The sequence below is a fragment of the Neovison vison genome, chromosome 9, assembly GCF_020171115.1.
Source record: "Neovison vison isolate M4711 chromosome 9, ASM_NN_V1, whole genome shotgun sequence".
NCBI classification, from domain to species: domain Eukaryota; kingdom Metazoa; phylum Chordata; class Mammalia; order Carnivora; family Mustelidae; genus Neogale; species Neogale vison.
The window spans coordinates 79,210,180-79,225,763 of NC_058099.1; the positions used below are offsets into that span (position 1 = coordinate 79,210,180).

At 40.7% G+C, this 15,584-nt stretch overlaps 1 protein-coding gene across 1 annotated transcript in view; it reads left to right on the plus strand.

The window, feature by feature from the left end:
- The window catches only part of LOC122917667 (ras and EF-hand domain-containing protein), a 73,650-nt gene that overhangs the window by 15,310 nt on the left and 42,756 nt on the right, over window positions 1-15,584 (plus strand). Inside the window, exon 2 of the mRNA XM_044265824.1 lies at window positions 13,993-14,139. Coding sequence (XP_044121759.1) covers window positions 13,993-14,139 — 147 coding nt within the window. The remainder of the gene's footprint in view (window positions 1-13,992; window positions 14,140-15,584) is intronic.

The window sequence follows — 15,584 nt, forward strand, 5'->3', positions numbered from 1 at the left end:
GAAGGAAATGATATAGGAAGTAGAGTGGTTGTAGAATTTATCCCCCAACCCAGAATTTTCTTGCAAATAAAATGAGGGGAATTAATATACTTAAAATTATGTAATTTATTAGAATATTGTTTTATTGTCTGATAAATTGTGTTTTTATTTTACATGTGATCCTCTGACATAGTTTTATCAAAAAAGTTTTAAAAAGTTATTTCTAAAATGCATACACATTTTATATACATTAAGGCAAAGAAAATGTTGCGACCAGTTATGTGAAGATTAAAAGAATTGTGTAAGTGGAATAGTTACTTTTGGAAAATACTTAAGTACTTTAATCAGTTTCTTATCTTTACTTGTACTTTCCTGAAGAATGTCTTTTTTTTTTTCATTGTGGTCTTCATGCTTTTTCTGCCCCCATCAAATTGCTTGTAATGTTCTTTAGAAGATTTTGATTATTAATTTGAAATTATTGACATTGAACAATTGACTCTTCTCTGAAGGTCATCATGTTTTTTGTTTTTTTAAAGATTTTATTTATTTACTTGACAGAGAGAGATCACAAGTAGGCAGAGAGGCAGGTAGAGAGAGAGGAAGGGAAGCAGGCTCCCTGCTGAGCAGAGAGCCCGATGCGGGACTCAATCCCAGGACCCTGAGATCATGACCTGAGCTGAAGGCAGCGGCTTAATACACTGAGCCACCCAGGAGCCCCAGGTCATCATGCTTTTAATGGAGAAAACATTCCCTGTCCAAGTGCTGACATACAGTCATAGGGAAAACTCTACAATAAGCTAAGGGCAAATTCTGATAAATGGAGGATATTCTCAACTTAGTTTTGGTATTGAGAAGTGTTGATACTTATATATGTGAATATTTCTGCCCTTGATGGTCACAAGCTCTGTGTTTTCTGCCTCCCTTTGAGATTTTTTTTTTTTTTGGACAGACAGAGAGGCAGAGAGAGAGAGAGAGGGAAGCAGGCTCCCTGCTGAGCAGAGAGCCCGATGCGGGACTCGATCCCAGGACCCTGAGATCATGACCTGAGCCGAAGGCAGCGGCTTAACCCACTGAGCCACCCAGGCACCCTTCTGCCTCCCTTTGAAGAGCTTTCTTTGACAAACACTTTGACAGATTTCTTTCTTAAGTTTTGCAAGATAAGACTTGTAGGATAAGCTTGTTTCCGTTTATGACTCTTACGAATGTTTTCCCATATTGAGATGCTTCAAAATTGTAGGCCTTTTCAATTTCATTTCATTTTGGTTCAGAGCATAAATGTAATCAAATAAAAATAGGAGGCTGAGATATTCCAAATCATAATTATGGAAGTTTGGGATTGAATTTGTATAACATTTGAGCTCTCACTTCATCTGTTTAGTTCATCAGTGCCTTCCTGTTTTCAAGCTTATTTTTCAATTAATTCCAATCTGCTAACAGCTTCAAAAGCTGAAGACAGTTTTTATAAATTTGATAAAAGTTTTCCAACAGATTTTGAACAAAATGTAATGCCAACTTAAGGGGCAGGTTTACAACAAACATAGGATGATTTGCTAAGTAGTTCTTCAAAGGTTCAAATGTTTCCAAAACCTGAATGTGATAAGCCACAGAGAAAAAGTAACCACCACAAAAATGTTTAGATGCTGTAATTATATGTGTGAATGTATTTGAAATTCTGATAGCAACAGCTTCTCTTTCAGTTGGTAGAATATCAAAGCCTGTCTCGATGCCATCAAATACACCAGCACCATTTCCACATGTATTTCTACTTCATAGATGGCTTAATTTAGTAAAAATTATGATAATTTGTAACCACAGTGCTTTACTTTTATATTTCACGAAATTTACAGTAACATTTGTAATAAGTTCGGAAGTTTTCTCTTCCACAGAATGAATTTCTTAAAGCTTTACTGTGATGCCATGAAGTGGATGAAAAAAAAGAAATGAAACCATTATTGGAATTAACTCAACTGATTTTCTTTTTGAGGCATTGATCAGAATGGTAACAAACTGGCCTCACTTACCTCTGCAAAGTTCTTTTTTGGCTAATGGAGGCACATAAGCACCTGTCACTTCACCATGTGTATTTGTACAAGAAAACTTGGAGTGAAAATGCATAGAACCAATATAGAAGCAATGTCTTTTGATTGAAGGGAAAGGTCCTACGTTACATATTCTCATTCTGCCAATGCATGAGTGACCTCATAGACCCTGAACAGTTTTCCTCAGAGACAGATGCTGATGCTTTTTCAGGAAATTTGTTGTCTTCTGGTTTTTGTGCGGTTAATGATATCGTTCTGCTCCACCATGCTGGAGGCTAAATGTTGACAAAGTTAAAAAAAAATTCTTTTGTTTGGAATATTTTTAGATTTACAGAAAAATTATTCAGACATTACAGAGTTCCCCTATTATGTGTACTCACTTTCCCCCATGATTTGCATCTTGTATTGGTGCTATACACTTGTCACACTCAGTGAACTGATATTGGTACATTAGTATTAATTTTTAAGTCCATAGTTTATTAATATTTCCTCTGTTTTCCCCCTATTCAGGACACCACATTCCATTCAGGTGTCATGTGTCCTTGGGCTCCCCTCGGCAGTGACCGCTGGCAAACATTTTGAGCAAGTTACACATTTATCACCATCATTCTCATAGAAGGGAAATTTGGTTCTTAACTTTTTTATTAAGCGTGTACCTTTGTTGTTCCTTGAGGTCATGATTGCCAGAAGGGTTTATTGCAAAATAGTAAAGCCTTACCATTCAACAAAATAACTAGTTACATACATTTAAATTGTACTAACCTGGTTAAATTCCAGTAGCAGGAGCATTCCAGATACTTCCAATTGCGGTGTGGGAGGATGGTCCGACTTCTGTTTCCTGTACCTTGTGCCTCTGATTTCCTTTTTTCCCACTGATTTGGCCAAACAGGCACCTGGCAGGGGGTAGCACAATGGATGGTCACCCAGGCGGCCAGCAGGGCAGCCGTCCCCAGGCTTTCTCGTGCACCCTCTGAGGCCTGCGGACTTATCAGTCTCCAACTTCTCTTACCCAAGTCTAATTTGTTTTATCAGTGAGTATTCTATTCTGGCTCCTGAAAGCAAAAGCCTTGTTATGCTGTGTCTGAAAAGGGTCAGGAAAGGAGAGATGGGTTTATCACTGGTTGTCTTCCCATTTAGCTACGTGTTCATGAGAAGTTTTGCCACCGCAAGGGTGTGTCCTACGCTCCCGGGTAAAAGCTGGAGGTAAAAGGTGCAAACCTACCAGCTTCCCTTGGCTTATTGTAATGCAGCTGTTAATAATTTAATGCATAATTAGTATGGAGTTCAATACCAGTTAACAGTTACCTACTCTAAATGTAGATTTTTCATGAGCATTTATCCAGAATTTTCCCTTTTTTTTAGGCAAAGTGTTCAAAATACAGGACAACCACATGAGATTGTCCTGGGTAAACCCAGGAAGGAGACAGATGTCATCTAAAGAAAAATTTTGTACAGGAACTGATGTGGCACTCTTTTCTTCCCAACTCCTATATTTCTTACCAAAACAGAAATTTTTTGTGTAAATATACCAACTTGCACTAACATTACTAGATTGTGCCTACATTAAACTTGACTCCAGGTAAACTGATAGAAGAGAAATACCGGGAGAATGAATGTGAATTCTCAGTACTCTTAAGTAAAGAGGTCCCTATTCTCACGTGTGTGTTTACACATACAGAGCACACTGACAGTGTGGTGTCCATATACAAATATAAATTGATGTGCACGTAGGGGCAGGATGTGACTAAAGCCCTGTTTCCTTGTATATAGAAGGCTAGACCTGCACTGCCCCATCCTCGTTACTGTGCTCAGGGCCTTCCTTATGTTAACAGACTATAACTGGGATCCAAGGAGGGCCCATTTGGCCCTCGACCCATTGTGTAAATATGTTTGATTGGAACACAGTTAACCTTATTCATTTTGTGTGTTGTCTGTGTTTGTTTTCATGCTACAGTGGCAGTGTTGAATATTTGCGACAGAAATTGCAAATATTTTCTGACTGGTGCTTTACCGAAAACTTTTACTGGCCCCTTCTTTTGGACTACTTGGACCCAATTCCAATATAGGTGGGTGTGACACCCGTCCCCCCCCCAAAAAAAAGCAGTCCTTGGACACCAGCAAGGTGTTCAAGAATTCAGCTCAATTCTGACACTGTCTACTTGGAGAGAGCATCAGATTCCATGGGTCCTACAACACTGCCCCATCCCCCAGTTCAGACACCAGTCCCAAGCCCCAGGCTGTTATGTGTGCTTCCGACTGACTGGAGGTTCCAACACTCTCCTCCTCAAGTTCAGTTAATTCACTAAGAGGCTCACAGAACTCAGGGAGACATCTACTTACATTTACCACTTTATTAAAGGGTAAGGCCGAGTATGGACCAATAGCCGTATGAAGAGATACACAGAATGAGGTCCTGACCAGAGGAGTTTCTGTCCTCTTGGAGTCTGGGGCCTGGCTCAGCGGCACATGAAGTGTTCTGGTTTCCCAACTATGGAAGCTCTCCCAAAAGGACCAAAAAGATATTCTCTTGGGTTTTATATGGAGGGTTCATTATGTAGTCATGATAAGCTAAGTTGTTGGCCTTTGGCTGATTCAACCTCCAGCCTCTCTCCCCTCCCTGAAGGTCAGGGTGTGGAGTAGGGGACTGAAAGTTTCAACCTTTAATCACACGGTTGGTCCTCCTAGCAACTATCCACCTCTTTGGGGTGGGGGGATGTCTAAAAATCACCAGTTTAACCCTTATGGCTTTGGAAGTTTTTAGGAATTGCAGATGAAGACCAAATATGTCTAAGAAATGCATTTTGGGTCATCTGAATGACCAAATATATATGTCTCATAAATCATACCCTTAAACTGTGAGCTTCGAGGACTGACCTCAGCCATGACCCAATTTTCATTTCTCAGTTTTCCCTGCACTGGCTCTGGTAAGACAACATTTCTGTCCATGAAGTTTCCACACCACGCTGCTTTCTCCCTTTTGACTCTTTCCCCAAAACACAACCCAGAGATACATAGGAGATAAATACCTACTTCTTTCTAACTCATTAGGGCAGAGGAGTCAAGAGCATTAACAGATCGTGGTGATGGCCAACATTTATCAGTTCCCTACAATGTGCCTGGATTGTGTGTGCTTCGGTCCAGGTGAATTACGTTATGTGGAAGCTTCTATCACTTTCCTCACTTTATGTCTGAGGAAACTGAATGAAGCGCAGGAGGCTAAGTGTTTTGCCCTGGTTCGCAAAGCCAGGATGTGAGGAGGAAGCATTTGATCTAGCCAGGCCATTACACTTCCCCCAGGCATTATTCACTCCTGACTGAAGCAGCCCTCAACGGGGCGCAGTGTGCCCTCCCCAAACCTCTAGCACCATGCCTCTTGCTGTTTCTGTCTTCCTCCCTCCACTGGCAAACTCCCAGTAACTAAATGTCAGTGATTTCAAATAGGAAGCAATTTGCAATTTGAAACGTTTCTAGACTTTGAATCATCTCCCAGGGAGTTTCCATTTTAAAATCTTAGCGGGAATGCTACCCATCTAAGTACTTCGGGAAGTAAAATACGTCTCAAGGCCATGGGAATCCTGAAAGAATGTTACCTGTGGGAGATGTATTTGGGCAGGGGGCCTGGGTGCGGCACTGGTGGTTGAACACCTGGGCTGGACCATCTTCTGAGCAGCAGCAGAGCAGAGCCAAGGAAGGCCCAGGCCACTGGACTGGCTTGTCTCTGTGGGATGGTGGAACCAAGCTGAAGAGACCATATTTTCTCTAGAAGGGAGAGTCAGGTAATCACTTTGTGACTGAGTTAATGACAAGCAAGAGCTTTTGTGAGAACACAGACCAGAATCACTTCCAGTTAGAGGCGGCTGGCGTCAGGCCGATGGTGGGCAGAGAGGCACACACAGCACACCGTGTCTGGAAGGAAAGACGTGAACTTCACAAAGAGAGCTACTGCCACCCTGTTGTAGGGGCAGAGCTAGATTTAGTTGTTGGCATTTATTTTCTAGTTAGTTGGGGCTTGTTCTGAAAATATGTGTACTATGTAATAAAAGTATGTTTTGAAGTCAGTAACTTTTATCTAACTTGTGTGGGAGTAAAACAATAAGCCTTTCCACTTACTGACAAATGACAGTATGGTTGGCTCAGGGCATCTAGAAAGAGCAGCTGGTGTCACCTAAGTAGGAATATACCCATTTTCTTACCACAAAAGAGAAATAAACTGTCAGATTAAAAAAAAAAAAAAAGAAAAAGATTTGTTTTTTAGAGTAGTTTTAGGTTTGTAGAAGAATTAAGAGGAAGGTACAGAGATTTCCCATATCTCCCTGCCCCCACACCTTCATAGCCTCCCCCATCATCAGCAAACCCTTATCAGAATGATATATTTGTTATAATTGATAAACCTACATTTACATATTATAACCATCCAAATTCCTTATTTTACATTAGGGTTCACTCATGTACATTATATGGGTTTAGGCAAAGGTGCATTGATACATACCCATTATCATATTATCTTACAGAGTATTTTCATTGTCCTAAAAATTCTCTGTGTTTCACCTATTCATCCTATCTCCTCCCCACCACTGATCTCTTACTGGCAACCACTGATCTCTTACTGTCCCCAAGTTTTGCATTTTCCAGAATGTCATAGAGTTGGAATTATGTCATATGTAATCTTTTCAGATTGGTTTCTTTTGCATAGTAATATGCACTTAAAGTTCCTCTATGTCTTTTCATGGCTTGGTAGCTCATTTTTCAAGTGTTGGTTAATATTTCCTCATCTGGATGTACCATAGTTTACCTACTCACCCCACTGAAGAACATCTTAGTTGCCTAGTTTTGGCGGTTATGACCGAACTGGGTTGCATATGACCTGTTCATATGCAAGTTTTTGTGCTGACCTAAGTTTTCCACTCCTTTGGATAAACACCAAGAAGCACGGATTGTTGGACTATGTGGTTAAGAGCGAGTTTGGTCTCTTAAGAAATTGTCACGCTGTCCTCCCAAGTGACTACCATTTTGCATTCCTGACAGCAATGAATGAGAGTTCCTGTTGCTCCACATCCTCACCAGCATTTGATGTTGTCATGTTCTGGAATTTGGCCATTATAATAGGTATGTGGTGCTATCTCATTGTTATAATTTTCATTTCCCTGATGCCATATAATGTGGAGCATTTTTTCATATGCTTGTCATCTGTATATCTTCTTTGGTGAGGTTGTCCATTAAGGTCTTTGACCCATTTTTTAAATCAGGTTGTTTGTTATTGCTGAGTTTTAAGGGTTTCAGGGGTGTATTTTAGATGACCGTTGTGTCTTTTACAGATGTTTCCTCCAGTCTGTGGCTTATCCTTTCATTTTCTTGCCATTGTCTTTCAAAGAGCAGTTTTTAATTTTAGTGAAATCTAGCTTATCAGTTATTTTTCTCATGCATTATGCTTTTGGTGTTGTATCTAAGAAGTTGTCACCATACCCATGGTCATCTAGATTTCTCCTTATGTTCTAGAAGTTTTATAATTTTACATTTTATGTTTAGGTCTGTGATTGATTTTGACTTCATTTTGATGAATGATTTAATTTTTGTGTCTATATTTGTTCTTTTTCAAGAGGAAGCCCAGTTATTCTAGCACCATTTGTTGAAAAGACTGTCTTTGCTCCTGTATTACTTTTGCTCCTCTATCAAATATCTGTTGACTATATTCAGGCGGGTCTCTTTATGGGCTCTCTATTCTGTTCAGGTGATCTGTTTGTATGATCAGATTCTAATTGTCTATAATTTTACATATTCTGTAACAAAGAAAAGTTGAAGTTCATGAAAACTTCTGAAGTTGTACATTTCTGGATTCAATGACACTGGACTTAGATTTAGTTTTATCCCCCACAGACTTGTTGCAAAATCCTGTGCTTATTTTTCTGCTTCAGCCAAAAGTTTATAAAGATGGGAGTAGTTAAGATGCAAACTTGATCAGGTCATTGCTTCCATGTAACACTCCCAGTGGCCTCCCACCCTCTCAATAACTGTCTCCTCCCATGTCTTTGCTGTGCCTTCTGGCTCCTGCTGACTTCTCACCCCACGTCCTCGTCTGATGCTGTTGCTGCCTCCCCTGCTCCTGGCTGTCCTGTTACAGGAGCAGCTGTCTTACCCCTGCCACCCGCCCCCTGTCCTGGCGCTTCAGCCTGTGGTTATTGGTGCCTTGGATTGGCCACCACCCCCTCACCCCTTTTCCACTGGCTGCCTAATTGACATCTACTCATCCCTCAGGCTATCCCCCAAGTGCTGGTCATGTTCCCCTGTCTATACTGCCAGAATATCTTATACTTAATCTTCATGGTGGGTCTAATGGGGGAAAGGAACCCAGTCTGTATCTTAGCATTTTACTTCCAGGATCTAGCACCCGTGCCTTAGGTGGCATGGATATTTTAATTTCCTGCACTCAGATGGTGGGGTCATAATGTCAGTTTTCTTATGCCAGATGCTGGTGTAGGATGATGCAGATATTGGGACTTTATACTGTTCGCTTTTGTTCATAGAAAACAGTCTTGAGTTTTAGATCTAATTGACTTATGTTTGGATGACTATCTTAGCTTCCTATTTTAATGCTCAATGCAGCGAGACTCAGGATCTAAGAGACAGTTTTCCTAACGATCTTACTGGGTCACCATGCTCCTTAGCATTGGTACTGTGCCCAGAGGTGTCTGTAGAGCTGAGGTGTCCAGGCATTCTCAGTATACTACTCCGGTGTATACACGTCGATGTAGATATAACTGTATATGCTAAGTGTCAATCCTGTGAAAATATGTCACCCTTTTATAATCTGTATACATCCTAAGTGGACCTGTTTTTCTTCTAAGTTCATGTAATAGCCTTTTCAGCCTCAGTGGGAATATTTGTGACTTAAAATGCTTATTTCCCCCGGACCATTGTAAAATTCTAAGTTGTGAATTTTTCCTCGGTAATTACCCAACCCCACTGTCTTACTGTCTTTTTTTTTTTTTTTTTTTTTAACAAATCATCTTGTAATTTATCAATTGAGATGCATAGGCTCAGGTTTTTTTAATTTAAAAATTTTTTATTTAAATGCAGTTAATTAACATATAATGTATTATTGTTTCAGAGGTACAGGCCTATGATTCATCAGTCTTATATAATACCCAGTGCTCATTATATCACGTGTCCTCCTTAGTGTCCAGCACCCTGTTACCCCAGCCCTCCAGCAATCCTCAGTTTGTTTTCTATGATTAAGAGTCTCTTATAGTTTTTCTCCCTCTCTGGTTTTGTCTTTTATTTTTTCTTCTCTTCTCCATGACCCTGTTTTGTTTCTTTTTTTTTTTTTTTTAAGATTTTATTTATTTATTTGACAGACAGAGATCACAAGTAGGCAGAGAGGCAGGCAGAGAGAGAAGAAGAAGCAGGTCCGATGCGGGGCTCGATCCCAGGACCCCGGGATCATGACCTGAGCCTAAGGTAGAGGCTTTAACCCACTGAGCCACCCAGGTGCCCTGACCCTGTTTTGTTTCTTAAATTCCACATAGGAGTGAGATTATATGATAATTGTCTTTCTCTGATTGACTTATTTTGCTTAACACAATACCCTCTAGTTCCATCCACGTTGTTTCAAATGGATAGATTTCTTTCTTTCTTTTCTTGTCTTTTTTTTTTTTTCATGGCTGTGTAATATTATAGGCCCAGGTTTTAAACATCTAAATCTAATTGGTAACTCAGGGTGTGTTTTTCTCTGATCTGTATTTCTCTGATGTCTTTCTGTGCCTTTCATTCACTCTCTTCCTTCAGACATAAATTAGATTATTTTTAGTATTAGAGACTTTCTTGGCACAGAAGGGTAGAGAATGTGTGTTGTCTTGATTGACTAAAACCTATGGCTTGACCCTTAATTTTTACCTAGTGTTTGTCAAATGTACCTGTATGCCTCTCTGGGTGGTATTTGTGACCAAATGTAATTGCGTGAGATGAGGCCCCAGACTCAATGAATCAAAAGTGTTTGGGGTCTTGTCACCACAAGGCACAATTCTCAGTCCTCACATGTGCCACCTGGGGTCAGGCCAGAAGGAAACAGAGCTGTGTGTGCGGCATTGTGCATTCTCTACTTAACCTTTGACGTGGGGAACAGGGACACCGGGGGAGGCCATGCCTCCGGCACTCTTAGGAGCAGAACAAAGATTGTCTTGGCACCAAGTCTGTTGAGCGGAAGGACCGCATGTGTCTAGCTGCTTGGGCAAGGCATAGCATTTAAAGTTCACAGAGAGGGACCAGGTATCATCTCTTGCAATAGGAACGTGTTTTTTAAAAACTTTGGTTTTGTTTTCTCCATCAGATGTCAGAATAGCCAAGTGTGTTCTGTTGGCTGTCTCTTGGCATAATCCACATGGTTCTCTAGTTTCACAGAAACAGACCAAATGAAATACACAGATATATGGGGGCTGGGGAGGGTGGGAGGGGGCCTTATTGTCTACAATAGTGCTTTCCAACCAAATAGCTGTAGGTAAACCAAATTTTATAAGATTACCTCATTTTAATCCTCATCATGCCATCATCCTTTAAAGGAGACCCTTTGTAATGTGGACAATCCTTGCAGCAATAATGCATAGGCTCCTCCAAAGCAATTTTTAAAAAATCTTGTTATGTTAAGTTTTCTTTAGTGGAGACATGCCCTTGGGGCCCCTTAAGACTACGTTAGCATTTAGTTTCGGCACAAAGAGCTAGTTCTTCCGTGGGAAGCTGGACTCTGGAGCCAGATGGGCTGAGTTGGAATCTTGACTCTGCTACCAGGATAGTACTTAGCTGTCTCTGCCTCAGTTTCCTCTTTGGTAAACAGGATGCTGGTGATAACTTCTTTGTAGGGTTGCCGTGAGGATTGAGTGACTAGTGCATGTAAATTCTGAATCACTGCCTGGACTACATATGTAAGGTGCCTAATAAGTGTCCGCCTCAGTATAGGATGCTTCCGAGTAGTCCTTTGTTCCCTGAGAGAGAGTGGGTGGTGGTGCTAAAGATTTACCCTGGTCATAGAAGCTTTTACGTAACCAAGAAGCTATCAAGGAAAAAGCTGAGGAAGTAATTTAATCTGGAAGGGGATGATAAAAAAAGCCCAAAAACAAAATAGGAAACTATTATGCCAACCTTTTAAGTTCAAACTGAGTGTAACAAAGAAGTTCTAAGTCCTAGTGGCTTTACAAAATACAAACATTTCTTTCTTGTATGTCATTCAGATTGAGGCGACCAGACAGCCCTGCTGAGCAGTTAAGCTCAGTGTGGTGATTGAGGAAGCCAAGCACATTCTCTCCCATAGTTTTGCCATATTGGAATTCTTCACTACAGCTGTGGAGCTGAGGAAGAGAGATGCAGGGGGGTAGAGAAGGAGTGGGAAGGGGGATGGAGGGAGAGATGCTCAGAGAGAGAGAAAGAGGGAGAATCTGAATGGATAGAAGCTCAGAATCTAATGAAGGATTTTAGGGAACGAGTGTGGAAGTGGCCAACATACCATTTCTCTTCCTGTTCCATTTACCAGAACTAGTCACATGACCCTCGTCTACCTGCCTGGGGTTCTGGGAAGTGTGCCCTGTAATAGGAAGCAGGATAGATGAGTATTCATGTAGTCTATAGCACAACGATAATCCATATCACATATTTTCTGCTAACCATATTACATATTTCTGCTAAACTATCTGGCAGATATTTTTCATAATACCATTTCTGAAACTCTATAATATCAAGACCAAGAAAAGTTTTATAAATTATTGTGTTTCTTTCTTATTTTTGAAACTTGGAGAAAGTCCTGAAATCTGGTGACCTGTACTTGTGAACATTTTGTTGTTTTGTTAGTCGAGAAGCAAGGACTGTAGGTGACAGTATCTTAACAGCCATCTCTGACAGGCAGGTTCCTATTAAGGAGAGAGTTTTTATGTTTTGTATCTTGCTGGTGATCAGTAACTGACAAAAGGCAAGAAGTTAATGATCCTGTTATGCATTGAAATTGCATGGGACGGTCCAAGAGTATTTTTGTTTTGTTTTGCTTACTGCTCCAGTTAATACAGCTCACTATTGCAACTAGTGTTTGTATTCAGCTCTGAAGAGAAGGATGATGGCTGCTTCCTGCATCTTATATCAAATGAAGTGACTTAATCCTGCAGCTTTATTAATAATATTTCACTTGAGCAGTTCTTTTCTGTCATAATTGGCCTCTGCACAGACGGAGAAGTTTATTTATAAGCATAAACCTGGGGGAGTTTATAGCTCACGGACACACCTTGAGGCCATGCTTAACTAAGCCTCAGGTTAATATATACCTCACATTTTTCAGGGTTTCGTAGTTCTGCGAATTAATTTTGGATCCCATTTCTTCTGCCATGGCTCAGATGCTTTAACACAATTGGGAAGCAAAATAACGTTCTGGCGAATCATGTGGTCTTTAGCTTCATATGGGGGGTGGAATCCCAGCTCTGCCACTAAGTCACTCTGGGACCTTGGACCTTTTGTTGTTTGCTGTAGTTGCCTAGAAATGTCTAGTAACAAATACCAGACTGGTAGTTTAAACAGCTGAAATTTATTTTCATACAGTTCTGGAGGCTAGAAGTCTCAGATCAGGGTGCCTGTGGGGTTTGTTCTTGATGAGGCCTGTCTCCTTGGCTTTTTGATGGCCACCTTCCTGTGTCTTCACAGAGTCTTCTCTCTGTACCCTTAGGGTATCACCACTGAACTTGAATCAGGAGCACTGCTAGCCCCACTGACTCACTCCTTTGTCCTCCAGCAGCTGAGCTGCCCAGTTTTTCTTTTGAAATGACTCTGGAATATGTGTCTTTTAATAAAAGTTTATAATGACAGCTAGGATTGTCACATATAAATACATGTGAATTTATATGAAGTAATTTTTAACTGACTATAAAATAACAGGTGCATTCACTCTTATGATCATAAAGGCTGAAATATGTCTTATCAGAGATTAGTGGGACATGTTATTCATCCGTTTAATGGTTACCTTTTTTTCCTGTACCTCTTATTACCTTTCTTTTTTTCAAGTTCTATTTCTCTTTCTACTTACTGATTATTCATTCATTCATTCAAGTGGGGTCCATGTCCAGTGTGGGGCTTGAACTTATGATCTTGAGATCAAGAGTCATATGCTGTACCAGCTGAGCCAATCAGATGCCCCTATTTACCTTTCTGTTAATAAAAATACCTTCAAGGGGCGCCTGGATGCCTCAGTCATTAAGCGTCTGCCTTTGGCTCAGGTGGTGATTCCAGGGTCCTGGGATCGGGCACTGCACTGGGCTCTCTGCTCAGCGGGAAGCCTGCTTCTCCCCCTCCCACCCCCCCCTGCTCCTTTCACCCCTCTCGCTGTATCTCTGTTTGTCAAATAAATAAACAAAATCTTTAAAAAAAAATACCTGCAGTAATAACAAAAAAATGTCCCTTCCTGTCAATCCCTCTCTATCCATTTCTCTTCCCTCACTAGTCTACATCTTTTAACACTAAATCATGACTGAGGAACCTGCATATGTACAGTTTTTATCAGTCATACCTGAATACCTCTAGAAAATAATAAACTTGCTGTTCCATTTTTAAAGTACAGAGAGGGCGCCTGGGTTGCTCAGTGGGTTAAAACCTTTGCCTTCAGCTCAGGTCATGATCTCAGGGTCCTGGGATCAAGCCCTGCATTGGGCTCTTTGCTCAGCAGGGAGCCTGCTTCCCCCTCTTTCTGCCTGCCTCTCTGCCTGCTTGTGATCTCTCTCTCTCTAATCAGATAAATAAATAAATTCTTTAAAAAAAAAAAAAAGTATTACAGAGGTTAGTGCCATAGCATCACCACCTGCTCTTCTTTCCTTTCTGGTCCTTCTGTTATTGTTGCTTTGTTTGGTTCTTATGTGTCTCATTCCTGAAAGTAGTCTGAAAATTTGCCTTTTTATTTTTTATTTTGCTTAATTTAGCTTTTCTTTCTTTCTTTTTTTTTTTTTTTTTTTTTTGGCAGAAAAGAGCAAGTTAGTACCTTGTATCTAAACATCAACCTTGTGGAGCCAAGACTAATTCAGTCGTATGAGCATGTTATAAGGAACTTTATCCATGAGATCAAACTGCAGAGCACAGAAATGGAAAACCTGGCCATTGCAGTGAAGAGGTATTGAAGTCCTTCCTGTCTTTATTCCTCCTCCTCCTCCTCCTCCTCCTCCTCCTCTTCTTCTTCTTCTTCTTCCTCTTCTTCTTCTTCTCCTTCTTCTTTTCCTTCTTCTTCTCCTTTTTCTTCTTCTCCTTCTCCTTCTTCTTCTCCTTCTCCTTCTTCTTCTCCTTCTCCTCCTCCTTCTTCTTCTCCTCCTCCTCCTCCTCCTTCTTCTCCTTCTTTCTTCTTGATTTCTTTACTTGTTTGACAGAGAGAGCCATGAGAGAGGGAACACAAGAATGAGTGGGAGAAGGAGAAGCAGGCTTCTCGCTGAGCAGGGAGCCTGACATGGGGCTCGACCCCAGGACCTTGGGATCCTGACCTGAGCTGAAGACAGATGCTTAACTGATTTAGCCACCCAGGCACCCCTATTCTTCTTCTTCTTCTTTTTTTAAAGATTTTATTTATTTATTTGAAAAACAGAGATCACAAGTAGGCAGAGAGAGAGGAAGGGAAGCAGGCTCTCTGCCAAGCAGAGAGCCTGATGTGGGGCTCGATCTTAGGACCCTGGGATCATGACCTGAGCCGAAGGCAGAGGCTGTAACCCACTTAGCCACCCAGGCACCCCATGTTAGGTTCTGTTGTCTACTTTTTATCAATGTCATGTCATTGACCCTCTAAATCCTGTGGCGGCTCTTGTCATCTAGTTGAATAGGCAAGACTCATGAATGGGAAACTTAGATAATCGGACATACATCAGAGAGAGAGAATAAAAAATACATTTTTTGGGTTTAATCTGCAGCCTCGACCATTGTAGAGTGTGACAGATGTCTCCATACTAGCCAGTTGCTCAGGCAAACTATGCCACAATTCTCCTCAATGACATGTTCCCATTTCTAACTTTTTGGCAAATCAGTGTGCTCTTCATCTGTAGAGAGGTGATTTGGGGATTAGTAAAGGAAACAGAATTTTTCTACAATGTAAAGACTATTTTTATTCTAGAACTTTAGGAAGCTGATTAGAAATAATTGTTGAGATTCCTTTTATCCCCTTCTAACTGTAGCATATAACATTGTGTGTTTTCTATAAAGCGTTTCAGAATTCTATCCAAAGATCTGTTTACTGTGGGGTTCTTTTTTTTTGGTCCAAGATTGTCACTCAGTCGTGGGAGCAGAAAGGATTTTCAGAATTTATCGAGAGCTTCCCAGTGATTTGATATCTTTAGCTGTTCTTCACCACAATCTAGGTTAAAACTATTTTTTCTAATTTATACCATTTACTAAATATCTAGTTTTAATGTTATTTTATACCCAAATGGTCAAAGTGCCAATCCTGTTTTATGATGTGGAAGAACAGGGAATATTCTTTAAAATAGCGTGTTTCTCCTCATCTGTAACATAGGGGTTGAAATAGACGAGGTTGAGGTCGTCTCTGCATGTTGCAGTGAAAAGGTGTGCGCCCTCTTG